Below are 27,530 nucleotides of genomic sequence, written 5' to 3'. Positions count from 1 at the left end.
GGAGAGAGGAACATACTTAGGACCCCATAAATAAGATGCAAGAGCACTGATCAATCAATCACAACATTGGGTCAAAACATAAGACATGAAAATATGTGAGAAGTTTACTGAAATGAGAATAAAGGAGTGTATTGAATCTGTGAACACATTAAGAATCTTGGAAGGGCACACTTGGGAAAAGAAGTTTTGATTGACCTCAGATAACTGGTACTGTAATTCAGTCAGGTGATACGAACGATATAGACTAACTTATAAAGCAGAACAAGATACTATTTGTGAATTTTCTGACACAAGATTTGTAGTTTGACGTTACAGTCCCCATCACAGCATAAATGGTGAGTCCCTGAAACACGGCTTATGTTTTTGATATGGTACGCAGAACACGAAAACCAGCAACATCTCCATATATGTGACGACGCTTACCGGCACAATCAGTTTATTAGTAATCATGTTGTGATGACAGTGACTGTCGTAGTTGCACCGAAGTTACACAGGATCTGTGGGTAGCACTGACCTTTGGAGATGAAACTGTATTTAACTTCTTAGCGAATATAACTAGATTTTTACTTATGTTCTGAAATACTTCAACTTCACCGAAAAATCGGATCATCTAACTGCGGTAATCTATGATAAGTGTACGGCCATCTGTGGATAACTGTACTTTATCGACTTCCTTGACGTGTTAACATATTGAAGCGTGGTATGAATGAATGCACGAGTTTGTGTGGAGACGAAATATAAGTGTAGTTAAACTGGGTTATGTACGTTTTTCTAAAACCGTTAATAGCAACTGTAACGACGGCATCAAGAGACTAGTGAGTGTATAAAAATGGCGGAAAATGTATCCGAAAGTCATAAAGCTAATGATATGGGCATTCGTTTTGGCAGTAAAATCAATGACGTAGAAGGCAAAACCCCATTTCTAATAGGAGTTGCTGGTGGTACAGCCAGTGGAAAAGTAAGTTATGTTTGAATGTTTGTTAAAACTGTTGCATAAACATACATACATGCACGTATGTTAATACATATGTCAATGTTGGTCGTTTAGGTTACAACGTCTTGTGGTCTTGTAGGTACTGTAGATAGATACCAACGATTCGGAGAAACATACTGCCTCCCAGGGCCTGTCAGTTGTGGCACCATGGTCTTCATTTTTAGTGCCGGGGCACAGCCCTACCCTTTTTTTTAAAGGCCGTGAGAATTGGATCTATGTTCTTATGACATTTCTAACTGGGAATGATCTCAAGAATATGATCTTTAAGTATTAACATAAAGTTACTAGACAGCATGTAATTACATATACAAAAACTAGCAGAACCCGCAGGTCCAACACTGACAAGATCAAAGCCTGCCACTGGCCACAGTCCTGAACCAACTCCATCCATTTACCATCCTCACAGCCCACCTCCCAAAGATCCATCTTGGTGTTATCTTCCCATCTCCTTGGTCTGCCCTGTGGTTATTTTCCAGAAGGATAGCCTACCAAAATTCTGCATGCACCCCTTGCCTCTCCCATGTGTGTTACATGTCCAGCCCATCAGAGCCTCCTAGATTTCACTATCCTCACTGTGCTAGGTGATTGTACAATTCACGCAGCTCCTCATTAAGCAGTATTCAAATTTCCCACCTATTTCATACTTCCTAGGTCCAAATATCTTCCTAAAAACACACGATTGTATATTGTCAGAAATGTATCACACCAAAAAGTGTTCCCATTAAACATTGTAAATCTTTGTGTTCTTTTATCATAGTGAACTTTCTTTTATACACTTAGATATAATTTGAACTTAAGTGAATTATGGATTATACATATATACAATCCATCATTAAATTCACCTGCCAGTGTTCACTGTAGAGTCCCAGTTTTGTATTATACTTAATTTTGTTCAGTATTTTCAGAGATGAAACATGATGAAATTCATAGTACTTTCACTGCTTATGTTAATTTATTGCACAGAATGCACAACAAAATAAACTAGCCATATATCAATCACAGTATTAAAATTAATCCTTTGTTGTCTTTTTTAAATCTATAGTATCATCAGAATCCAACATCAAACTTTTACAACTGTATGTTATGATCATGCTTTTGAATCATTATCATTGCCTTAGTGTGTCTACAGTATGTTTTTAAGAGAAAATTATTCTTATATTTTTCAGTCTACAGTTTGTAAACGTATCATGGAAAAATTGGGACAAGTGGACATGGACCATACAGAAAGGCAGGTTGTATGCATCAGCCAGGATAGCTTTTATAGAGAGCTGACTCCTGCAGAAAAGGCCAAGGCAGAAAAAGGACTGTTTAATTTTGATCATCCAGGTGAGTGTGCATCAGTAAATATATTAGAAACTTGTGATTTAACTTTTATTCTTAATGATAGGTAATTTACATCCTCCATATTATTGATAAGAATATATGATTGTTTGTAAGACTTGAGGTTCTCACAGCGGTGAGTATGAAGATTTCTGTCTTCTGGGTTATTGCGCTGTGTAGTCTGGTCGATGTTAACATCGACCAGACTACACAGCGCAATAACCCAGAGGACAGAAATCTTCATATGATTGTTTAATTCACCGGAGCGTGTGTCATAAATATCTGATATTGAATTCTGCATTAAACTTAACATAAGTATTTTTATATTTTGTAGCAGATTAATTGAAGACATGTAGACATGCTTGAAAAGATCTTTTTAAAAAGTCATGTAAATTATTCTAACTGCAGTCTAGGAAAGGACATGTCTTCAGTAATTCTGTTGAAAAATTGATGTTAGTGCTTTATGGAAATGTAAATAATTCCATGTACACATGATAGTACCGCCACGGTGGTCTAGCGGTTAGAACGCTGGGCTTGTAATCCTGGGGTCCCGGGTTCGATTCCCGGCGGTGCCCGAATTTATAACTTGTGTTGGGCAATTCCGTGGTCTAGGCAACACGGAGTTTTCCTCCGTGGCATCCCAACAATTACTCCATTCACACACAGAAGAAGGCAATGGCAAACTACTTCTGGATCATCTGCCAAGAACGTATATGAACAGGTCCCAGTCCAAGAAAAAGATGGAAGGATCCTGTTCATATGGACCTGTTGTCAGACAGAACACTAATAATAATAAAAAAAAACACATGATAACCAATTTCAAGTTATACTGTTGTTAACATTTCATACTAATGATACAAGGCATCAGTTAGTTTGGGTGACTGACAGAATTTTCTGTCACACTTGAGAGTCTTGTACCTGAATAGCATGTAAAGTTTGGTGGAACTGGGAAAGAAACCCATGAAACCTTTGTGCAAACCTTCTGAACCCTGCCTCATGAATAGGTTTTTTCAATGCCAAAATTATCATGTGTTGGTTGAAGATTATCCATACGTAGCAGGAACCGTCATTCATTGTTCATACTTGCTACAGTGTAGATTTCATGAGGAATATAATTTGTGAAAATTTATGCCTTACCACCAGGTGTACCATGGCAAATTGCAAAAGAGTTTATTAAAGGCCACAGAGGTGCCTGTTGGAGTCATGTACCCTGCTGTAGGACAATGCACCCGCATGCAGAGTAATGCAGAGTAATACCTGTGGTGGGATTCTTCACCCATCATAATATTTACATTGTACTCAGTGTATTTACCTTCTTCAGACATTTTATTGTTTATTATTCTCAAAGATATCCTCAGGGATCAAAGCTGCTAGATCAGTAGACTGAATGAATGGGTGCAGACAAGAGGAGAGCAAATTGGATAACCAATTTTTTCTATCTCTTTTTTCCCCTGTTTCTTCCAAGTCGTTTATAAAATGTTAGCACCATGTAATAATCTATATTTCACTAATTCTCTAGCACTCATTTTTGTTGTCCATGACATTCCTACATACTGTGTACCAAATTTTATGTTCAATGTACATTGCTTAAATCATGCTAGTCTGCATCTATTTTGTGATTTTTTCACAGAGAAGTGTTCCCCATTCCCAGCATCTCACACAGGAGGTTGTCTTGTATCTGTACTTTGTGCTGTACTTTATAAACACACTATGTCCTTGCATAATTAATTCCCTATACCATTGTCTTTTTACACACATTGTGAACACTATTTTCTGTGGGAAAGATGTTACCTGTTTTGCAAGAAGGGTAGCTTTTGCACATAATAAACTGATCATGAAATTCTAAATTACTTCCATTTCCAGCCTCATACATGCCTTACATTATTTAAGAAGTTATGACACAGATTATACTGTTTTTGCTGTTGTTTATATGTAAATAGTAAATGCTTCTGCCACAGTAAAATCTCATTAAAAATTTCATTACATGGGAGAAAACTGGGCTAATAACACTACATACTGTAGTTTTAAATGGAATGGGATAAGGGTTAAGATATTCTGTATAAATAATGACAAAAAAGAAACTGGTACTCATACAGAGGACTGGAACTGTTATTTATCAGCTGTCCCATAAAAATAATTGACTGTCTTGTTTGAGCCAATTTACATTTTCGTGTGATTTCCAGATGCTTTCAATAATGATCTGATTCTACACACTGTACAAGACATACTTGCTGGAAAGAAGTGTGAAATACCTGTGTATGACTACAGAACAAATTCAAGGTATGTGTTCTAACTGCTGCTTAATTTGCTGTGTTGTAAATGCAAAGAGAGGGCAGTGATACAGACTCAGTATGATCATTTTGATGGAAGGAGAATTGTGATAAACAAGCCAACAAATCTTTTATGCTGCTCCATTATGCATTTTCATTTCTAACTATCAGATCATGCTACCTCTATCTTCAGGGTTAAAGTGAGAATAGTTACGATGATGATGGTTTGTGTAAGGTTAGGTGGAGGATTGGGCCCATGGGAAGTTTGGCCAAAAACAGCCATGGGATTTGGGGACAGGGTAGATGGAGCCCAGTCTGGATCAGTGGGGACAAGGAACAGGAAAATCCTGATGTGGATACTTTTCCTTTACCTCACTCCTCTTTGCCTGGACTTGACTCCATTTCTCATCCCACTCTTGTACTCTGGCCAGATTTTCTGTGCTTCCTGTATAAATTGTCAACATCTGAACCTTTCTCACTTCAACCCTGAAGAATTTTCACACTCTTAAAACTTTGGCATCATCACTACCCAATTTCACTGCAGTTTGTTAAAACTTCATACTAAGTTCATCACAATAACATGCAATCAATATTACTAAATTGCAGAAAGGAAACTACTTGCACTAAAAAACATTTTACTTCCAAGAATGCTTTATATTATGATATGTAGTCTTGGTGGTTGCCATTTTTTGGATGAACCACAATTTTTATTTCATTGCTGTGAAAATCTTAAATCTCACAAAGTGTTTTATATCCTCAGCACAGACGAGTGGAACTGATGTAGCATCTGTTTCCTTGTAATCCTAAAATGTTTTTGGATGTAGAACTGCAAGAATTAAAATGGTATATATGATCTTGGGTTCAAGGGTGACTGTGAAAGATGGTAAAAATAGTTATTATACTATTTCTTAATTTATTTTCAGGTGTGATAATCAGTTCACAACAATATACCCAGCAGATGTTGTTTTATTTGAAGGGATTTTGGTATTTTATTTTCCTGAGATTCGGGAATTATTTCATATGAAGCTCTTTGTCGATACTGATTCTGATACAAGATTAGCACGTAGAGGTAAGAAGAGAACTTATAATTTATATTCATTTAATACAGTATAAAAACATGTAAATATTAATGTACAGTACATACATGAATTTTTAATTTTATATAGGTTTGAAGTTTTATAGTGTTATAGCCTTTAGTTAATCAAGATAGAAGTATCTGTAAGAAAGTATTACTACTGGATGATTAAGAACATTAAGGTTCACTGTGTTGAAAACTAGTCTTAATGTGTGAGTTGCATTCATTCACAGTACAAAGTGAAGATACAATTTGAACATCCTTTGCACTATTGAAATTTATTTTAACAAACATCATTACACACATACAATTTCCTCATCTCATATTTTAATGTTAATATATGTCTAATAAGTAATAACAATATAATGATGTAGTCAAATGATTTATGAAGTCTATAACTTTTATGAGAGATGGGCTGGGCATGTAGCGTGCATGGATGGGACAAGAGGTGTGCACCAGGTACTGGTTGGGAAACCTGTACGGAAGAGACCGCTGGGGAGACCTAGATGTAGATGGGAGGATAATATCAGGCAGGATCTATGGGAGATAGGAGTTGAAGGAGACTGGATTTTGTTGGCCCAGGACAGAGTCCGGTGGAGGGCTTTGGTTAATTCGGTGATGAACCTTCGGGTTCGGTAAGCCATCTAGTTAGTTAGTTAGTTAGTTATAACTTTTATGACAGTCTGTGCATGTTGGGGAAAACTTGAGTGCCATCGGGTGGTTGTTATTTGTGTATCACAAGAATTGCTGTTGCTTGCTGTTAAAATTATGTTGACAGTTAATATTTGTCTCCGACCTCTACCTTCTGCCAATATGAATTATGTTAGGTTGATTTCCAAGCTCCATTTCTTTGAAGTTTGCAGTATACATCATGAGTTAAATAATCCCTCATATTTGTCTTGCTTCTAGTTCCGAGAGATATAAAAGAAAGAGGCCGAGACTTGGATCAAGTGTTAAATCAGTACATGTACTTTGTGAAGCCTGCTTTTGAAGAGTTCTGTTCACCAGTAAGCATCTTTATTTTCATATGCAATTGATGATTTATTTCAAACAGAGAAGTCTCACACTAACAGTTACTTCAGGCTAATACCATTAGGTTGTCACAAAGCACAGTCTAGATACTTTGATACTTTGTTCTGATGAGCGCAAGTAAAAAATTTCACCCAATGCTCAATCAAAATCAGATATCCTAAGTAATGGCCGCAGTGATTTCATTAATCATGTCAAGTAAATAGTACAGATGTAATCTTAATACTGTTCAATTTCAAAATAGACCTAAAAATATGTTAAAGGCCAAGTTTGAAATCATACATTCTTTACAATTCCTAGACATTGTCTGCATCCTTTAACCTGTCGACGTGGTAGTTTAAATACCCCGCATATACTGCTGTCGTGCTGTTCCTGCGGTAGTATTTTTTAAATGCCCGTTTAAATTTTGCTGTAAAATACTCTTTTTTTCATAACTTTTGAACTATATGAGATATAATTATGAATTTTTCACTGAAATCCTCTTAAAAGATGGTTTTATAATCTTACTTTATAAGATGAGATGTGTGAGCAGTGGAAGCAAGTCGATTAGAAGTTTAGTTTCAGAAAAAAACGGAGTGTACAACAGCCGGTTCTTTGAATAGTAAGATCTAAGTGTAGGCTTTTGCACAATGCCCATCAACATAAATAGAGCCAAAAGAACGTAAATATCGTCCACTGTAACATCTTGCCACTTCCTAATCCTAGAGCGAAATGTGAGAGGATTGGCACTTTTTGATATTTCTTGCTGAGCATATCTGTTGGTTTGATCAGCAATGTGCTGCACAAGTGCTATATCGAAAATATTTTTGAATGAACTCACGACATCTAGTTCAGCAGTGTCGAACTGGGGACCACATACATTACAAAATGCTTCTCGTCTAGCAGGAAATGAGTCTATATTTTCCCACAAAAACTTGTTGGAAACCACACCTGCATGTACGATGTCGTCCTGTCGACCACCACTACCATTATCACAATCACTATCGCTAAACATGACAGTTCCCGGTGTCACAAACTGTGTATAATCAATGTCAAATACACTATCATCGTCCGAACTATATTCACTTATACTATCATCTTCTAAAACTTCATTTAAAACTTGTATTTCTTCAAGCTCCGTCAAGGGTCGACTTGTCAAAGAGAAAGCCATTGTAAACTACCAGGTCAGGCGTTTATTTTTAGACTCTCCCTTGCAGGTCATTGGAATGTAACCCTGTTGCCACATGTATACACATAGAGCTTTATTTCCACAACAGGCGAGAACAAACCTCATCGCGCTGGCGTTATTTATTCCATACTTATGGGCGTTTTAAATTAGGCTTTGAGGCTCGCGTGTGTATACGTAAAACCACAAGAACTTTAATTTAAATGCCCGCGTGTGTACACGTAAAACCACGTCTGAGGGTTAAGTAAGCATTTTCTGGAGTAAATGCATTTGCAAAGTATAGTAAATGTTTTAGGTGCTTTTTGTATGAGAAAATGCACATTATATTTTGGTAACTGACAGTGAGGTCTTCTGCCTTGTGACACCATGCAGTCTTGCAGTTGGTTACTACCAATGTTACCACCTTCATGTGATTGGCTTTTTTAATACCCCTTTTGCTCCTCAAGGAGCGTAGGTGCCTCCTTTTCGAAGTTTCTTTATCTGTTATACATTTGGTAGGACTCCTTGGACAAGTGATCAGCCCAAGCACACGAGACCCATGCCTCAGACCGTGCAGCCACTGTGGCCAGTGTGATTAGCTTATAGTGAAACAAAACTTATTTATTATCCCTCAGGTTAATTTAGATTTTTCTAGAACTGTATGTAGAAGGCATTAACACTTCATCAGGCTTAGATATCATGTTTTGCAATAATCTTTATCATGATTACAGAACTTTTCTTCAAATTTTGAAATGTGCCTAACAGTATGGAAGTAGAGTTCTTCATAAGATGCCAATAGTTGGTTGGCTAGTCATGGAACCAGAATGCTTTTATTGTGTTCACAACAGGCTGCCTTTGGACTCTCTCTTGAGCCATATGTGTCCTCAAACTCTATTTCTTTAAAACCCATTTTAATATTTTCCTGACATCTACATGTAGGTGTGCCAAATGGTAAATTTTTATGAGTTTTTCTGGCCAAATTATTAATAACAGTAATTTGTAGTTTAAACATTATTTGAAACTTATTTGTGCGTTAATAGACTAAAACCAGACAAAACATTCAGTATTGCAAAAAACATGTGGAAAAACTGTGATATGTGAAATGTACATTACTTCCACATTCCCCATTGATTTGACCAAATCTGTGCAAATTCTGATTTGATTTGTGTTTTGTTTCACAGACTAAGAAATATGCGGATGTTATAATTCCTCGTGGGGCAGACAACACTGGTGAGTAACTGTTACATTTCAGTATTTTGATGGGACACACGTGTCATATCTGTGTGGAGAACGTATGAATAGTATAGCATAATTTCTTGTTTCTTTTGAGTTTCACTTTTCATATTGGATAGTGAAACACTGCACATGTCTGGAATCCATAACCTACTGTTTACAAGGCAGATAGTTTGCAAATGTGGTTTCAGATGAGTCTGCAGGAATGGTAAGTTTGTGTTCAGTTTATGAGACCATAATGAATCTTACAATTTCTTGTGCTTAATTGAAGAAGTATAGTCCAACATACAAGACATATTTCTGAAATACTTATAAAATTGTATACACACAAGGGGAGCACCGTGATGCTAAAGAAATCTATTGTGTGGTATGTTCAGTTGCTGTGAATGTATTGGTTAAAGTACCGGGTTTACAATTTATGTCTTTCGAGGCACGCCCGCACTGCGCGGTCGGCTGGCGGTCTGTTGACGTGGGCGGGACTAGTCCGTGTTCTTCCCATGAGTCACAGGCGAATCAGTTTCATTGCGTCTCTTGTAGCGGATTGACGTTGATAATATGGTGTATAGTATTAAGCAACGTGTGTTCTTAGTCGAAACATGTGCCAAATATTCATCCTACGGAAGATGCCCCCGTAAATTTCGCAGACATTTTCCCGGTGTAAGTGTTCCTAGCAGGCCCATGATAAAGAGCTTAGTAAAAGAATTTTGTAGTACGGGATCAGTTTTGGATAAAAAGAAGAACAGGAAACGACAATTCATTTCGGCAATATCCCAGAAGAGCTTCGTCGAGTATTTAGAAATATGTTAACGAGATGTGAAGCTTGCCTGCAAGCACAAGGAAGTCACTTTGAACATCTTTTGTGATTTAAGGTAAGAACAATTAATGTAATAACATGTATCAGTGACGAGAAACACTCGCAGCTCCCTGTTACTAGCGGCAATGAAACTGATTCGCCTGTGACTCATGGGAAGAACACAGACTAGTCCCGCCCACGTCAACAGATCGCCAGCCGACCGCACAGTGCGGGCGCGCCTCGAAAGACATAAATTGTAAACCCGGTATTACAGCCTTATTTTATGTTTACTTTTAAAATAATTGTCATTTATTATCAAAACTGCTGTAAATCATGACTTCTATACATGGTAATACACTGATCAATGTAGTCCATGGTGTGAGTACATGTATTATACAAATCAAAGATGTACTTTGGCTTCACAGTTGATTTGCCTGTCCCCTTAATCACATCATCTGAGTCATCTTCTCTATATATTCTGCTTCATTTCACTTTCATGAAGCCCATAAAGACACACAAGGCCAAGAGATCAGCTGTGAACTCAGTACAGTACCAACACACAATTATGGAACTGTCTTTGATCGATTATCAATGAGACCAAACCACAGCACTGGAGGACCAGACATTGCTGTTCATAGTAAATATTATCAGGAAGAAAGAGGGCAAATGCAAGGGAGGAAAAAGAAACAGATGTTCATTGGTGTTAATCGTGTAAATGAACCTTCAATCAAACTCTGCTGATATGTGGTGGCATCTTTTCTGATATTTAAGTTATAAGGAGTGGTATGCCAAATCTGAGTTGTTGTTTTTTTGTTTTGGTGCTGGTAGTATTTATTCTTTTTTATTTACATTGTTGTAGTGAATTGTATTTCTTCATTAGTGCTTGGTTTATTTCTTTATGCCATTCTGATGCTTCTTCTTACAATTGTATTTCTTTACTGTGAGATGCCTTGGTATGTGAACTTTGCCCTGTTCTTGCTCCTTTGCTCTCCTCTTTATGTAGTGTTCATTGTATGGTAAGGGTAATATTTGGACCTAAGAATGAAGAAGTAGCAGGAGGGACCAGAAAATTATATGATGAATTGCCTTAAATATACTCTACACCAAATATTATTATGATGACCAAATCAAGGAGGGTTAGATATGTTGGACATGTAGCAATTTTAGAAATTCATACAAGGTAGGGACCAGCTGAATGACTGGTAGCATCTCAAGAACAGTCCTCCATTGAATTTGGTGGTTATTTATATTGGTCTTCCAGGTTGTGATGCCATGTGGACTTGTAGGTAAATACCATTGTTTCAGAGGAACACATGCTTCTGTCTTTAGCCTTGGAGATGGTACTATGTTTCTCAAAAACTTTATTATCTACCTAGATGTTCACACAGCATCACAACCCAGAAAACCAACTCTGACATCTTTGCTGCCATGATTATTCATCTCATGGAGTGAGTGAGTGAGTTAGTTGGTTAGTTAATTAATCAGTCATTCAACATTATTAAACAAGGAAACAATTAGTTACCTTGAAAGACCAATCTGTAGATGAAGATTTCTGTCTTCTGGGTTATTGCGCTGTGTAGTCTGGTCGATGTTAACCAACGTTTCAGAGGTCATACTGCCTCCGTCATCGCCCTGATGACGGAGGCAGTATGACCTCTGAAACATTGGTTAACATCGACCAGACTACACAGCGCAATAACCCAGAAGACAGAAATCTTCATACTCACCGCTGTGAGAACCTCAAGTCTTACAATCTGTAGATGTCATGAAAGTTTATACAGTCATTATATTGATATTTAAGGCCCACAGATTTCCATAAATGAACACACAACAAAATGTAGGATAAATGAATACACTGACTGATGTTCTCTTTAATTTGCTGATTTAGTTGGAAGAGGAGACATTGTTGGAAAGGATCTTAGTTTAATTATAATGAATAATAATAATGTATTTAAGTGAACAGGTATTTATAACTAATAAGAATTAGTGCCAGTTTTGTAGTTGAATAATTTAATAGCTATTCTTTAAATGTACCAGTGACTTATACTTTCAAATTAAACTAATTAGCCAAGTAATAATTAGTTTCATAAAAGATTGATGTATTCATTAGTCTTATTTTATTTTTTGTCGCACCAGGGAATTTTGTGTCTATCTGCTGACAAGCTGGGAGCAGTGACATTAATAGGGAAACAAATATAAATGGTTTCAACATACACTTAAATATATATAAAGGACTTTGTATACCGTGATGTTAGATGACATATTCTTTTTGGCTCACGGTATTGGATGGTATAACTCTCGACAACAAAATTTATATTTTTATAGCATGTGTTCTAACATGATGTGGATTTCTTATAGCAATACTTGTTATTCTAAGTCACTTACAATGACAATGTATTTTTATATGTGTTTGTGTAATGTTTATGTGTGGTATTCATAAATATTAGTGACTGAATTAATGAAGCTCATATGATGTATCTGTTCATGGTTGTGTAACTTAAACTGTGTTACCATTTCAGCATCATACACCTAGCCAGTGGAGTCTGTAATTAGTGTTATGCAATTGAAAGCAAGTTATTTATTCTGCATTTCATTTACTGGTATATCAGAAATTTCTGTAATGTAAATAGATTTGTCAGCAGTTTGCTTTTTATAGTCATTTCAGAGTTGTAGGAACATTGTAGATGTTGTTTCTTCACCTTTATGACCTGCCTAGCGAGTTAGTTCAACTGAATGACATAGAGACAGAGCCCAGGACAGGGACCGGTGGAGGGCTTTGGTTAACTTGGTGATGAAGCTTCGGGTTCTGTAAGTCATCTAGTTAGTTGTAGAGACATGTATGATTATTCAATCAATTTTGTATCCAACTTTATAGAAAATAAGCTTGGGAAGATTAACTTGGTACTATTTAACATCCTTACTACTTAATGTTATGGTCGAGTGATTAACACTCCTGTTTTTTATTTGGGAGGTCCTGGGTTCAGATCTCAGCCTGGAGACTAGCTATCCTGACTTTTTCATGGCTTTCCTCAGTCCCTCTGGACTGGTGTCAGTATAGTATCTTAAATTAGGCCACTTCAACTTCCTTCCACATCCTTTCATCCACTATCATCCTCTCATTCAGTGCTATGTAGTCTGAGCTACTGACAAAGTGTTGTTAAATAAACTATAAATAAATATAACATCCATACTGTTGTCAATGTGTGGAATGAGAAGGCGTGACCAGCTGCCACTGCCTCCACCCCTCCCACAGTGATGTCAGTATGCTGTGTGTGCCAGCTTCTTGGAGCTTCTACAGGATTCTGAATTATGTCACCAGAACTTTAATTCTCTGGGGTGGATTAGAATATATGAGAACTTCAACAAACAATTACTGAACTATAAATTCTGGGTGCTTGGTCGTGGAGCCCAGTCATTAGAACAGCAAGTGAAGTGTCAAGTTCTTTGTATGTGAGTGAAGAAGTAGACAAGAAAACATGTGATCTAGAAGCCAACAGACTAAAAGATGTGAAGAGTAACTAATAGATAACAGTTATTTCAAGCGTTATTATTTCATTTGCTTCAAGTAAAGTATAGAAGAAATCATGAATTGTAATACATGAGTGAAATAAATCCATCTTTTGTTATGAAGAAATTGTATACATTACAGTACATCACCATGATGAACCTGATGTTCATAGTATGTGTAATAGAAACCAAGAACATACCTAAAGATTTCCAGCAACATGATAAAGGACTCTAATGAGTACAGATGTATAGTCGTTAAATCAATATACATGCAATGGTAAGTCTTAACCATGCCAGATATTTCAAATTGCAGTAGACTTGATGCACTTTTAATGAACCTGCCTTTTCTCTGAGAAGTATCTCACCCACACTTACATAACCATTAAGATTGTAACTATAGACCTGTATTAAGAAACAAACTTGTAAACTTGTACTCTTCCTACGGTCAAGACACTGCATATCTGTTAACTGAGATTTGCTATATGTTTACTGTACATTAACTGTATGTTGCAGTGACACTGAAATTCTGAAGGTGGTGTTCATGCTACAACATGAGCGATAAAGTCAGCAGGTTACTTTGTCAATAACTGTGGCTTAAAGAACCTGTGGACTTGCATCAGTCTCAAAATGAATAATGAAGACAGTAGTGGTATCCAAGATCATTTTTTGCAGTTTGCCTTGATCATAGGAAACATGCAACAGACGGGCAGGCAAATGTAGATGGGCCCATAAGGTGTTTTTCACTCATGTAAAACAACAAATTAAGTGCTTTCAGTATATATAGAAATGAAATTGTTTGTTAGTCTAAAAGTTTTTAATGAAGGTGTGCCATAATACTGATGCATATTCTTGGACATGTTCCTTTGCCTGTTGTTTTAAGAACACACAGCATTTCAGAAGTGGCTCCACTTCTGTCATCAAGTAAAACTATACAACCTAATCAGTTGGGTCTAATCTGAGCCCCCAGATTAGCATTTTAAATTGACCCAGTTGATTGAGTTGTATAGTTTTGCCTGGTAACAGAAACAGAGCCTGCTTTTCAAATGTATGTGTTTTAAATGTCCAAGATTGTGCATAATTTGAAATATTTTGGATTATATTGCAAGTGTTTGTAAACATGGTACCTAGTAACACATTTAGATCTAATGAAGTGGTTTTGCAATTTATAATATTGCATAATAAGAATCTTTGTGAATTATACATGACCTACGATATTAAGAGAAAGGATATGATGGGCTGGGCATATAAACTGGATAAGGGAGACACAAAATGCAGCCAAATTTTGGTGGGGAAAGCTATATGCAAGCAGTCAGTTGGAAGACAGAAGAATATGGGAAGATAACATTAAGATGGATTACAGGAATATAAGTTTTTGGTACTTGAGTTGACACAAGTAGCATGTCTATTGTAGAAGTAGTTTACATTGAGAAAATTCTGGGTGAAACTCAGTTTCACAACCTGTGTATGCATGACTCTCTTGTATGGAATAATCGTAATGGAGAGAGATTACTATATACTTTTATGAATTTCTTAATTGGTTTCCTAAATGTATGAACTTTGTTACCTGACTTTTATATCATTCCAGTATTTGAGCTATGATCAGTATTCCTCCTCCTTAAAAATAGCTTGTCAGTTTGGTGTTGTAACTGTGCCTGGAGAATGCACTTTCTTGGCCACAGAAATTTAGAATATATACACTCATTGGAACAAGACACTAGGTTTCAAATACCATAGATAATATTACTTCCAAGTAATGTAAAGAACATGCAGAAATCCAGTGAACATTTGAATTAGTATGTAGGGAGTTACAGTATTTGGGTGTGGACTGAGTTTATCTCGCTTGGGATAAAATCCATTGGTCGGCTCTTGTGAACATCGTAATGAAACTTTGGGTTCCAGAAATGATAGAGAATTTTTTGACTATTTAAGTGATCATCAGTTTTTCAAGGACTTAGCTCCATGAAATTGTGATTTATCTCAAAATTGTCAATTCAGTGAACATTTTATCAACACAAAGTACATATGTACATGCTAAATTATACTTTGCTTGCTCTTCATAAATTATTTTGCCTTCTTCTGTTGCTCTGTCCTTCATGGTATATATCTTAGTTTACTTTGCCTGCTTATGTTACCAATCTGCTACTGCTGAGAAGTGTAACTGATAATCTTTACAAATTTGTATCTTTGTCTCTGGTAGTGATTGACCAACCAGTATCTGCAGGCTCAGTCTTCATATGTTATTACTCTTAAACTATGAAGTAGATTGAATCCTTACTATATTTCATCTTCTCAAGCTTTTACATTCTATGTATTGAATAACAAATTTTTATCAGTTTAAAATTAGACTATAAATTCCATAATCTACATGTAAAACTCATCAGTGGCTCATAATTCTTGAATTGTAGAAAAAATAAATGACTCAATATCTCCATCCTCATTGCAATTATCACTTTAATTTACAGTAGTTCCAAAGTGGTGTGCATAGATGTGTTTCTATTTATTAGCCCAGAAAAGAATATTGTTTCCACATTGTATTGTTGCTTGTGCTATGACCCAAAATATTATTAGGAAGATGAATCAAATTATCTTTTTAAATTAGAATCTAATCTAAAATATTACATTTATATAAATTGTTGGTTGATGATTGAGATTGTAACAGCAGATCTGCAGCAAATTTTTATTAGGGTTTAGGGTTTAGTGATTTCAAAAAGTTTTGTAGTTCCTAACATGTTGCTTGTAGAATAATGGGCTTAATGCTGAAAGGGGGTTATTTTAAGGCAAAAATATTTTGTTTGTGGATTTTTTTGTTAATGCCGTTCGTATTTAAAATTATTCATCTTGCCTGTACTTTTTTTGTTGTTGTTTATTATTGCATATATTTTCATTATAATCATTTGTGTGATTAACGTGTAGTATGCAGTACAACAAACTTACATGTCATGATGTCAGATGTATTTCATATTTGGGGACTAGAATTGATTTATTTCAGCTTAGTAATGAATTTAATTTAAAATAATAATTAGTTTTTTATCTCAATTTGTTGAACTTGGCTAATTCTCTAAGGATATTAAATAGTATTATTGGTTCTTTCCACATGAGACTGAACCGAAAGTGGGATTGGCAAGAAACATACAGGCAACTTGATGTATCGTTAGGCTGAGGTTGTTGGATTCCCATTCTAATGGGTTACTTTGTGTTGGTTTTTGCGTTACAGTGGCGATTGACCTGATAGTGCATCACATCTGGGATATTTTGCATGGAGCTGTGAGTCACAAGTTCGGCTTAGGAGCAATGAGCAATTCATCATGCTAGCACTAGCTCTGACACACTTAGCAGTAGACATCTGGTCATAACTTGTGCCATGGGCAGCCGGCCAGCCAGGCTGCTGGTGGGGAAAGGGATAAGTAAGGGAATGATTAATTACATCTGATTATGATGTGGTTGAGAATATTCCCGTAGAAACAAAATTATTCTGCTCAAGTAATACATAATGTGCTTCATGTCTGGTAAGTTAATTTTATACCATTTGTAAATAGCTCCTTCTCAGGAAGCGGTAGAATTCTTAATAATATGTTGAAGTGCCTGTGTAAAGTTAAAAAACAAGCTTTGTTAACTCTACAGAAAGTTTCAATTTGTCTGTAGATTCTTCATTTAAAGATGTACTTCACCATAATTGCAAACAAAAAGTGATTTATCCGTGATATGTTGCATATTGACAGTATTAAGTATAACATTATGTGGCTGAAAAATTTGACACACCATTTTTAAGCAAATAAGTCCAGTGTTGTATACAGCATGTTGACTAGCTGTCTACTAAAGGAGTTGTGTAACAATGCAGTTGCAAACCATAATATTTTGGGATGTAGAGGGCCACATGTCTTTAGTTATTTTGTCTGATTCAATGCTGGTTTGGTTATTACTGGACCGATACTTTGTCTAAGAAGCATTAATATTGTATGTTGGAAAGGTGGGTCTGATGCTGTCATTTCTTAATTCACAGGAATCTAATTATTCTTATTCAGAACCTGTTTTATCACATCCATCAATAAATATATTGTACTTAGGCTGCCTCTTTGCTCTTGAGTATAACTGTGGTCTGCTGTTGCATCTTGCAGGAGCAGAGGGATATAGTTTTCAGTATTATTTTGATCTGAGTTGCCTTTAATTATACATTATCCCCTATTAGAGGTCACTGGTATAGAAAAAGCTATAGTATGGAGTGTTCTAAATGTAGAACTAGTGCCACCATGATTCTCAGTATTCTCTAACAAAACTCTTTTGACAGTGGCTGTCTTCTGGGTTGTAGCGTCATGTAGTCTGCTAGAAGTTTACCAATGTTTCAGAGATCCTTGCTGCCTCCATCATCAGGGCAACGAGTGAAATCCTACATAAAAAAATGTTTTTTCATTATATTTAGCTTGTCTTCTGAGCTGTGACACTGTAGTCATGTAGGTGATTACTGGTGTTTCAGAGAACTGTGCTTCCTCCATTTGCAGGAAGTGATGGAGACAGGAGGTTCCTCTGAAATGTTAGTAATCACCTGTCTAAACTTTCAGTACTGTATAAAGAAAAAGAGGAAGAGTGTCCATGCTACCACTTTGACTCAGGAGGCTTGGGAAGCTGGTAAATAACAAAGTAATTGGAAAATAAGTAGGATCTGTTGGAACTGATAGGAATCATGGTAATGATGCAAGATTTATTGACTCAATGCTGCATTATTCCAGAACACTAGATGTTCCAGTTGAGCATACCCAGCCCATCTTATTTCCTGTAAATGTTATTGAAGTTATGATTCTAGACCAGAAATTTTTGTTTGTAGATAAGACTGTTTATCATTAAAATATTTTAAATCACTAGACCATAGAAACATTTGTTAATGCTTACATTTTAGGGACAATGTTGTGGTTGAAATACTTTCTGTGAAAATGATGTAGAAGCAATCAAATCTGTCTCATGGAGATGCACAGTGAATATTAGCATAATGTACCAAAGCAGTTTACCTGAAATGTGAATTGATGAATTATGTATAGAAGAAGTACTTCCTACATTATATTTAAAAACTGAAATGTTTGATAAAGCTAGACGCAATCCATTTGTTAAGTGACTGTTGGCATACAATCCCACCAAGAACACTCTATAGTCTAAACATTTCTTGTTTTCATATGCAAGACCATTTTTCATGCTAATGTTGATTTGGGCATCTATCTCCTGTTATAACTGGAGATGTAGTTGATTTGGTGTTATTATTACTTACTCAGATCAGTAGTTTAACCCTTTGTCTGTCATTCCCAGGACTAGCATACGCTATATCATGTTGTCATGCATGTGATAGTCCGGTCTATAACACTGGTTTCCCCTTCCCAATGACATCAGAATGACCAGCAACAAATTGTATATGCTCCGCTGTCTTTCAGTAAACGTGGAATTATTTATATGTTTCTTCTGGTCACCAGAGTTAGTGACAGTCATGGGATCAAATATTGTATTGAACAGTGGAATTAAGGTTAAAATATTATGGAAGTAATGATATATATTACAATAGCTTAGGTCAGGTCATCTTATCAGTACTGAAAATGCAAGTCAGATATTAGAGACTACATTTGCTGGAGTTAATAATTGTTTATTTTTTATTTTTAAGCAAATGAAACAGCCATAGTAGTCAGCTTGTAACAATTTCTTTTAATAATTCAAGAACAGATATAATATATGCAGTAAACTTGAATATTTTTATAACTTAAGAAGTGCACAAGTTTTGTTACAATACCCCAGAATTCGTATTGCCTGTACTACTTATAATATATAAAAATATGTTGCTGCTAGAATGTTTTCATCAGTGGATGTAAAAACATTCATAGTCTTCTCAACTTGGTCATGAAGAAATAGCAGTTTTGTTATGCACATGGGTCTAATGAATTGCACAAATACTAATCAATATAGAATTAAAATTAGACAATTTCATGTTTAAAACTCAGCTAATAAATATTTTATATGCTACATACACTTTCTATGATGTTTTGTTTGACATTTCTTACATTCCGTCCTGCCTATCTGTCAGAAATATTTCAATTGTTCATAGAAGACAGAAGAATTAGTTCTGTAACATTTGTTTCTTCAAATAGTGGTATATAACACATTCCACAATGAGTGAAAAGAAATCAGTGGAGTATTTTATTTTTTATAAACTTATCATTGCATGAAAATTTCTTGCTTGCATGTTAGCAAGAAACTGTTTTTACAGATAAGGCAGGTGATAAGAATGTGGCATTAATGCTTGCACATATTATAATCCAAGATGCTGTTGTTTATTTAGTGGAGGCCAAATGAATTTTAATTATTTTACATTTTAAGAATTACGCTGCAGACCAGTGTCTTTCATCTAAAGTCTGAGGAGAAACACTACCATATACTATTAAAGTGTTTCCACTTTAAAATATAAATGTGATACATGGTACTTAATGTGGCATTTTTATGAGAATTTTAGGAATGGCACAGACTGAAAAGTGATGCTTTCCAAAACTTGTATGGTAGCTGTTCAGTATTTAAAACCCAAAATAGATCTAATTGCTGTCTACTATAAAAATTTGTGATTAGTCATTGTCTTCAAAAAATGACGTCATCAACAATGCCAAATATAAACAAACTCGGCATTGTTGTGGAACACAACAATGCCAAATATAAACAAACTCGGCATTGTTGTGGAACACAACAATGCCGAGTTTAGTGTCTTACTCAAGATTTTAAAACGCAACCCCCCCCCCCCCCCGAAGGAGGGGTTGGTCAAGTGTTTTAACCCTCCATTCGGGCGGTTTAGTTTAGTTTCTTACACAAGATTTTAAAACGCAACCAACCCCCCCGAAGGGATTGGTTGCTTTTTAAAAACTTGACCACTCCCTCCGAGGAGCTCCGAAAGGAGCGTTCTGCCCTAGTATTTAAAAATTATTTCAGGCATGTTTTAGAAGATAAAGAGAGAGATTACATAATTTGTGCATTTACTCTGTAGGATAAATGGTACTTTTTAGAGCTTCATGAATTATTTCTCAAGCTTAATAAAGGAAAACATGTTTTGTAGCTTTTTCATAAATTTTTAAATAATTTTGTGCTGTTGATGATGTGATTGGAAAGGTATAGTATTTGGAGTGCGTCAAAGTTTCATAGGTGTTCTTTTCATTACATCGTGGATAATACCATTGGTAGGGAAACCAAGGGAGTAACAATTTCAGCACTGATATCAAAGGACCCATAAGGTTTTCTTTGCTGAAGTGCAAATAGCACCTAAAAATCTAGGACTCAGCTGGAAATATGAGTTACACATGTCTTCAATGCATTCTTTTTCTGAGTTAATTTCCATGTTTAGAATCTCTTACAAATATGGGACATTGTTTTTTTTGACCAATGAATTATTCTTCTGTGTCTGGCATAGGAACATCTGATTAAAGTGTGCATTTGTTATTTTAATTTTTGGCTCTGTTAATATTGTGTTAAACAGTACCTTCAGTGTTCATTGTAAACATATATGTATGAAAGATTAACTTTTTCTTAAAGATGCTATTTTCAAAATAATATGAGAAAAGTATGTTATTTGCAAGTGACACTTATCAAATTGGTATCTAGATTTAGGATGTGACATATTATAGTTATACATTTTATTAATGTTTCTTTCTTTCATTAAATGTGATCAAAATGTGGAGATATCCAACTCTTTATTTATAATTCTGGTTACTGAAACTGTGAATGAATAGAGAAGCGTCTGCGGAAGTGTATGACACTCATTCATTCAAAAAGTAATGTTTCCTTGATGTCCAAAAAAATAAAAGTGTTGTGGTCATACTTATAAAAACTGTGAAATTATGCTATAATGTTAATCTTGTGGTGATAGTATTCAATGTAAAAAGGCTTGGGTGTGTCTGTTTATGTTTGGGTTACCATACCAATGCATTTTCAGGCATTATCATGTAGTAAATGATGATGAGATAATAATATTTTGTTCTCATGTTGTATTATTTCAATACTCTGATGACTGATGATATTTATCACTGTGGGCTAGTTTATTAAGAACTGGAAGATCTTTAGTACAGGAGCCCAGAAAATGTCCATGTAGATCAGTAAGTCTTGAACAAGTTCTATAATCTGAAATGCTTCCATTTAGGCCTGTTATACATTCCTGAAACAATTTAATCAGTACATGGTAGGTCAGAATATTTGCTAATTTTGTACAATCCAGATAACTCAGCTGGCCACAGGGTATATGTATACTGTGTAACAATAATCAAGTGCTGTAGAATTTTCTAGCTTCAACCAGAAATGAAGTAAATGTACAACTGGTATCATAATTCCTGTCATTTGTAATTTCCCTGTATTTATCCACATGTGGCTTTTCTTTACCTTCCATTAATTACAATCTCATCTCATCTGTGGGATTTCTGTTAAACTGTGTTCAAGTGATGCATATAAATCTGTTTGTAAAAGAATAGAATTTCATGCATATTGTATTCTTTGTACTCTTTTCATGTGTATGAATTAAGTTACCTTTTCAGTAATGTCAATGGAGTTTTGATTACTGCAGTTAATCATATGTTCATAAGGTGGCTTGCATTAGTCTCAGAAACTTGATTGGGTTAGTTGAAATAATTCTTTCACTTAAAAATTAATTTCTGTACTTTGTACTGTAAGGGTATATGTTTCCTGTCACTTGATCTGTTTTTGGTACAGTTCTGCTCTAATTCTGAGGTAGTATGAAGTAACTCCTCAGGCATTCTGTGCAAGCATTGGTTGCTTGAGGGGAGAAACTGCAAACATCTGTTTTTCAGATGGACAAGTGTTCTGTTTATGTGGTGACTGTGACTGTATGTCAGTAAATGGAAAACTTTATATTTATAATGAAAAAATTCAGTTATGTAAATTAATTAATGCATACTGTTAATAGATGAATCACCAAATCGGTATGTTGCAGTTGCCATTGATCTGATTGTGCAGCACATTCGTGATTTTCTCAATAACCGGCTGAAAGTGGATCAGTTCCCAGTACCGTCATCACCTTCTGCATCACCTGTTCATGGTTCACGGCGACTCAACACAACTGATGGTCATTTCACACGCCCTCACTAACCATCTTAGTGTAGTATTTGGAATTAAATTATTATAATTGTTAGGTGCCCTGATCCTTCTCTCATAATAACCATCAGTAGGTATGTCAATTTCAAGTATTTGATAATTGCAAGATTTAGTTTTCCTTGTATGTTGTGTGATCAAAATATTGTCAGACTGAATTTTTTGTATACTTCCCTCATTTTGTGGCTTTCCCCACCAAAACCGATTTCTTGTTTCTTGATGCATTAAATACTGCAATTCTGCCATTACCAGAAATATGTATTGATACCCATGTTTTCAGTCTGTGATTTTTCTTTGATTATGATATCATTAAGGATCTTCCCCTTGATCACTAAAAGGTTTTGGAAACAGAAGAAACTCATTGAGACCTAGATATGGGGACTATGAAGGGTGGGGACAATAGTTATCTGGTTTCTGTTCAGTAAGCCCAGCACAAACAAAACACAGTGAGCAAGAAAATTGTGTACTGGAGAAACAAGTTTGTAGTGCACTATTTTTCAGGGAATTCTGCCATGTATTTTAATGTAAATGCCACAATATCTGTGTAAACAGTTGATTGATAATTTGTGTCTGCAAAATGAATTCTTGATGTACAATTTTATAAGTGTCAAGTATATTCAGCATCTCAGCAGAACGCATTACACTTTATAACTTTGAAAACTACTCAGATGTTTAGAGTTCTTGTTGTTTCCTCTCCAAAGACTGCTATATAAAAATGTAGGATTAAAATATACAAAACTAATTTTACTTTTTTGTGGGTGTAAAACTTGATCTCTCACATCAAGGAGAGAATACAGATTGGGGATATTTCAAAAGAGGGTTTTGGGAGGAATATTTGGATCTAAGAGGGATTGAGTAAAGGAGGCTGATTTTTTCTCCAGTTATTGTTAAGATGACCAAATTAAGGATGAGATGTATGGGGTACATATTGTGTGGGGGGGATATGAAAAATGCATAACACTATTTTGGTTGGAAAGCTTAAAGGGAAGAGACAGCTCAAAGGATCTAGGCTTAGGTGGGAGGATAATATTGGATCATAAAAAATTGAGTAGGTGGACTAATCTGGCTCAGGCTGTTGTGAATGTGATAATGAGATTTCATGTTTCATAAAATTTAGGAAATTTCTTGGCTAGCTGAGTGACTAATAGCTTCTCAAGGACTCTGTTCCATGTAGTTAGGTTTAAAAAGTATTTTTTGTCTCTTTGAAATAGAACTTGATGCACACACTGTGTTCTTTAAAGTCTGTCATTTAAACACACATTAAATCTGCAGATGGCAACACATATGACCTTCATGTTTTATCACTTCTGAAGTTGAATCACCAACGTTGCTTTTGATGACACATCTTACTGCTTCAAGAGTAATATAATCTGATCTAGCAGATGTTATTTTAATGTCATCTTTCAGAGAAATTCTATTCTAACATGGTAGTCTTGAAATGTTTCGATCACACTTTGTACAGTTTTAAAGTGTTACTGTTTCAGATATTTCAGTTCATGTTTGCAAGTATGTATATCATTTATACTATACCAAATGTGCAGTGACAGTTCTATCTGTTTAGGTAGATTTTTTGTTGCTATTCATCTAATAGCTTTCAGTTGATGCTTTGTGTTCTCATGTAATTGTGACATGAATGTATAGTGGTAGTGCTCTGTTTTTATCTGTATAAATAGAGCAGTATATTTTCCCCCTTTGATTTCAGAAATACTCAGTTTTTAATTCATGTTGATGAAGTTTCAGATATGAAGTGATGTGCTCCGGCTTTGATGCACTGCATTGTCCACACATTTCTCAGTCCTGTTGTGAAGCACATAGTGGACACTGCGTGTAGGTCTCACTCCACTGTAAAGGCACTGTAGTCACTGCGTTTCAATTGCATGTGTATAAGTTTTGAATCTTGTATATAAATATATCTATAGAAAAGCTCTACATTTTGCCTTTTTGTACTTTTGGGAGTAGGGATTGAACCCATGACCACAACATAGCCCCTTTCTAAGAGGTGCCCTTCTTTAAGTATGTTTTGTGCTGTCAGTCCCGACCCATATCTAGCCTTTAACCACAGTAATTTTCACTATCAACAATCTAACATTCTTCTTGATATGACTTCTGTTGATTTAACCATCAAAGCAGGACTCTTACTACTCATCAGAGAATATCAGAACATGTCAGACATATAGATGTACTTACTAAGTTTGGGCCTGAAAATGCTACTATGTTAAATGGTACATACTCATTACCATATAATTATACTTTTAATGTATTTGGTAGCATGCCTTCTTGTCATGCCAGTATGTCCCAGAACTGTTGTTTAGATATCATGGTTTCCTTGCATAGAAAATGCCTTTCCTGAGGTTCATGATATATAGCATTATGCCATGATGTGCCAAAAAAAATTTAATGACATTTAAGTTGCATTCTTTATCTCAGAACTTTTCATTTCATTCCTGCTTGTTTATTTAGTTTTACTCTCCTGTTTCATAAATTAGACACTTGTTATGAAGTCTTCTGTGATACGAATTGAACAAGCTTACTATGTATAAGTGGCAAGTACTACTTTTAATTAATATATGTCAGAGTTGTTTTAAAGACATATTTATCAGACTACAAAATTGAAGATGCATCATAGTGCATAAAAACTCCTGCTGGATTTGGGATTGAAATTGTGCATGGTTGGAAGTTCAGAATCCAAGATCATGTGGTTTAAATTACCCATTTTAGGCCCAAAAAGTTTTTGTTTTGAAAGTTGTGTGATGTTTAATGTCTCTCTTATAAGGAAATGTTGATATGTAAACTCATACATGTGTTGTCTTCAGAGGCTACTTAGTAATCACTATTTAAGGTCCTACTTGCATGTAAAAAAAAAGGGCAAAGATTAGATTCTTGTGAAAAAATATGTAATTTATTGTTATATAGCCTGAATGAATTTTATGTATTTCATATTAATTTGTTAAGGCTATTTTATATTAGGGGGAATTAGGTACTTTTAAGAAATAAATATATTATTTAATAAACCAGTGATTAATGGTGTCACTCTATTCAGCATCAAACTGTGAAGAACAGGCAGATAGTACTGCATTATCTTGTGCTTCAAAATGCAGATAGTGTGCTTGTCTCCAGTTATGAGCACTTGATAGAAATTACTTCTATAAGAATGGTTTTATCAGTATGCAAATAACATTTTCTCTGTGCATGAGTATAATGAAATAAAATTATTTGTAGTCATTTATGAAACTGCGTTGCTTATTGAGTTTTTATCACTAAGGAAAACTAACCAGCCACAGATATTTTATTTCCTGAATAATGAATTAAAGAAAGCTATATTGTAGTTTAAGAGACAGTAAGACCTAAATCCTTTTTACCAAATTTTTAGATTTATGGGACATTCAGCTACAATGACAAAACTTTGAATTGTATTTATGAGATCCTTTTATTTCCACACTTCTGTATTTTCTTCATAGTTGTTCTGATTTTCCTGTACAGTGTTATAAATTGACTGCTATAACAGAAGGTATAATTATTAGTTTAAAGAACTGAATTATTCAAGTAACCAAGAATATGTTTAACTCGATATATGAATTTGAACTAGTCAAAAAAATTGTAAGTAGTGTACATATCATACAGGGTCATCTGTGGATTATAAAAGTACAGTGGATGCAAAATAACTGAGCTTCATTTGTCACTGAAAGGAACGAAGAGATAGTGAAAGGGCAAGGGGGAGTAAGATGTGTTATGTAACTGAAAACAGTTTTTCTCCTTTTAATTCTGAGATGTAGATGACATTTTCATACATCTTCTTTTAATTACATTGCATTTTGTGAATCATAGGAAGTGTAAAACATTAGCAATTCAGGCCATGTCTTAACCCACACATACAACTTCTACAGCCCAAACATAATTATTTTGCATGTGATAGTATACAATTACTGGCTTATCTCTAATGTGCTACACTTTGTGATCCTCCCCTCCCTCCTGAATGTGTATATTTACATGGTATGAAATGTAATGGTCATCCAAGCTCAGAGTGATGTTGCATCCACTGTAAGCATAATCTCAATGGCTAACACAACACATCCTCAGATGTTAGTTATGTGCAGTGTTGAAAAGATACATTGACTCTCATTCAGAATAATTTTTATTTTGTTATTGTGAACAGTTGCCATGTAATAATAAACCAGTGTTGATATTTCAGCAAGTATCTTTTGTCCAGTGCAGCAGTCTGAATGGACTTAGGATTTGCTTGTAATTTAGTGTAATGAGTTAAAATACCCCTTGTTAGACAGTGTAGTCTAAGTAGTAAGTGTACATAGTACTTTCAAAGGGGTCATTGCTGATTAAAATTTAAAGGTTTCATGTTTAATAGAAATTTTCCAGTGCTGTGACATGGGTACAGTTTATTGAATTGGTAAATGACATGAATTAAATTTTAATTATCTGAGGTACAGCCTCATAGTTACAGATGTCAACATTTACATAAAATGTTTGTTCATCCAGCTAAACAGATACTGCAGTGTGTTTATGACCATTTACCTGTTGATGTTTCATAACGTGTACCATACAGTCTTGTACAATTTAGAATATGTAGTTTGTTTCATATCCAAAGGATGTTTAAAACTGAATAAATTTCTGATTTTAGTGAAAAATGTTGTCTTTAGATGTGAGAATATGATTCAATTTTTTTCAGAGATGTTATATTTATTATCAGACAATATGTAGTGCATGTTGGTTTGTGTGATTTTATAGTATGTGGCATTCCATTGTCACCTGCTGCCTGTGATAGCATTTCTATATGCGTGCACATGTTACTTGACCTCTTCCTTCCAGACTATGTGACTTTACTGGAGAATTTGGCTGGTTCACAATGATGATTTCCAGACCACTTTGGGTTAAGTTATGTAGAGAATTTCCTACATTTTTCTGGTCATAAAATTGAAAACATATTAATCTGACAGGTATAACTGAATGACTTAAAGTAATAGTATGGCAGGCTTTCAAACTCAAATATTTATGATGATCTAATAATGGTAACAATGACTTATGACTGATTTTGAAAAATCTGA

At 35.1% G+C, this 27,530-nt stretch overlaps 1 protein-coding gene and 1 long non-coding RNA gene across 6 annotated transcripts in view; one reads left to right on the top strand and one right to left on the bottom strand.

The window, feature by feature from the left end:
* The first annotated feature begins 409 nt into the window (after positions 1–409).
* Uck (Uridine-cytidine kinase) lies at positions 410–27,113 on the top strand. Of its 5 annotated transcripts, none has more exons than XR_002545498.2 (8): positions 418–958; positions 2,161–2,320; positions 4,498–4,594; positions 5,508–5,653; positions 6,569–6,666; positions 9,014–9,062; positions 16,580–16,871; positions 22,316–22,451. XR_002545498.2 is itself a non-coding variant. In XM_022078600.2 (7 exons), the coding sequence occupies exons 2-7, from the start codon at positions 2,182–2,184 to the stop codon at positions 10,597–10,599; spliced, it is 768 nt and encodes a 255-aa protein (XP_021934292.1). In that variant the 5' UTR covers positions 410–619; positions 2,161–2,181; the 3' UTR covers positions 10,600–11,399. The 5 variants fall into 5 exon arrangements, 3 of the variants coding, with proteins under 3 accessions (XP_021934292.1, XP_021934249.1, XP_021934279.1); XR_015532617.1 differs by lacking the exon at positions 16,580–16,871 and adding an exon at positions 24,208–27,113 and having other exon boundaries at positions 419–958; positions 22,316–22,550; XM_022078600.2 differs by lacking the exons at positions 16,580–16,871; positions 22,316–22,451 and adding an exon at positions 10,361–11,399 and having other exon boundaries at positions 410–619.
* LOC147871213 (uncharacterized) overlaps positions 19,022–27,530 on the bottom strand; it is a 9,592-nt gene continuing 1,083 nt past the window's right edge. Inside the window, exon 2 of the long non-coding RNA XR_015532618.1 lies at positions 19,022–21,526. This is a non-coding gene — a long non-coding RNA (uncharacterized LOC147871213). The remainder of the gene's footprint in view (positions 21,527–27,530) is intronic.

Source organism: Zootermopsis nevadensis, unplaced genomic scaffold, assembly GCF_977971745.1.
Source record: "Zootermopsis nevadensis isolate Lab colony 2312 unplaced genomic scaffold, Znev_1.0 Znev_ptg000061l, whole genome shotgun sequence".
Lineage (NCBI taxonomy): Eukaryota > Metazoa > Arthropoda > Insecta > Blattodea > Termopsidae > Zootermopsis > Zootermopsis nevadensis.
The sequence above is the reverse complement of the archived record's forward strand: the minus strand, read 5'-3'. Positions and strand labels throughout refer to the sequence as shown.

Coding starts and splice junctions, on each gene's coding strand:
- Uck (XM_022078557.2), top strand. CDS start 830: ATGGCGGAAAATGTATCCGAAAGTCATAAAGCTAATGATATGGGCATT. Junction 2,321..4,497: donor GTTTAATTTTGATCATCCAG/GTGAGTGTGCAT, acceptor TGTGATTTCCAG/ATGCTTTCAATAATGATCTG. Junction 5,654..6,568: donor TACAAGATTAGCACGTAGAG/GTAAGAAGAGAA, acceptor TCTTGCTTCTAG/TTCCGAGAGATATAAAAGAA.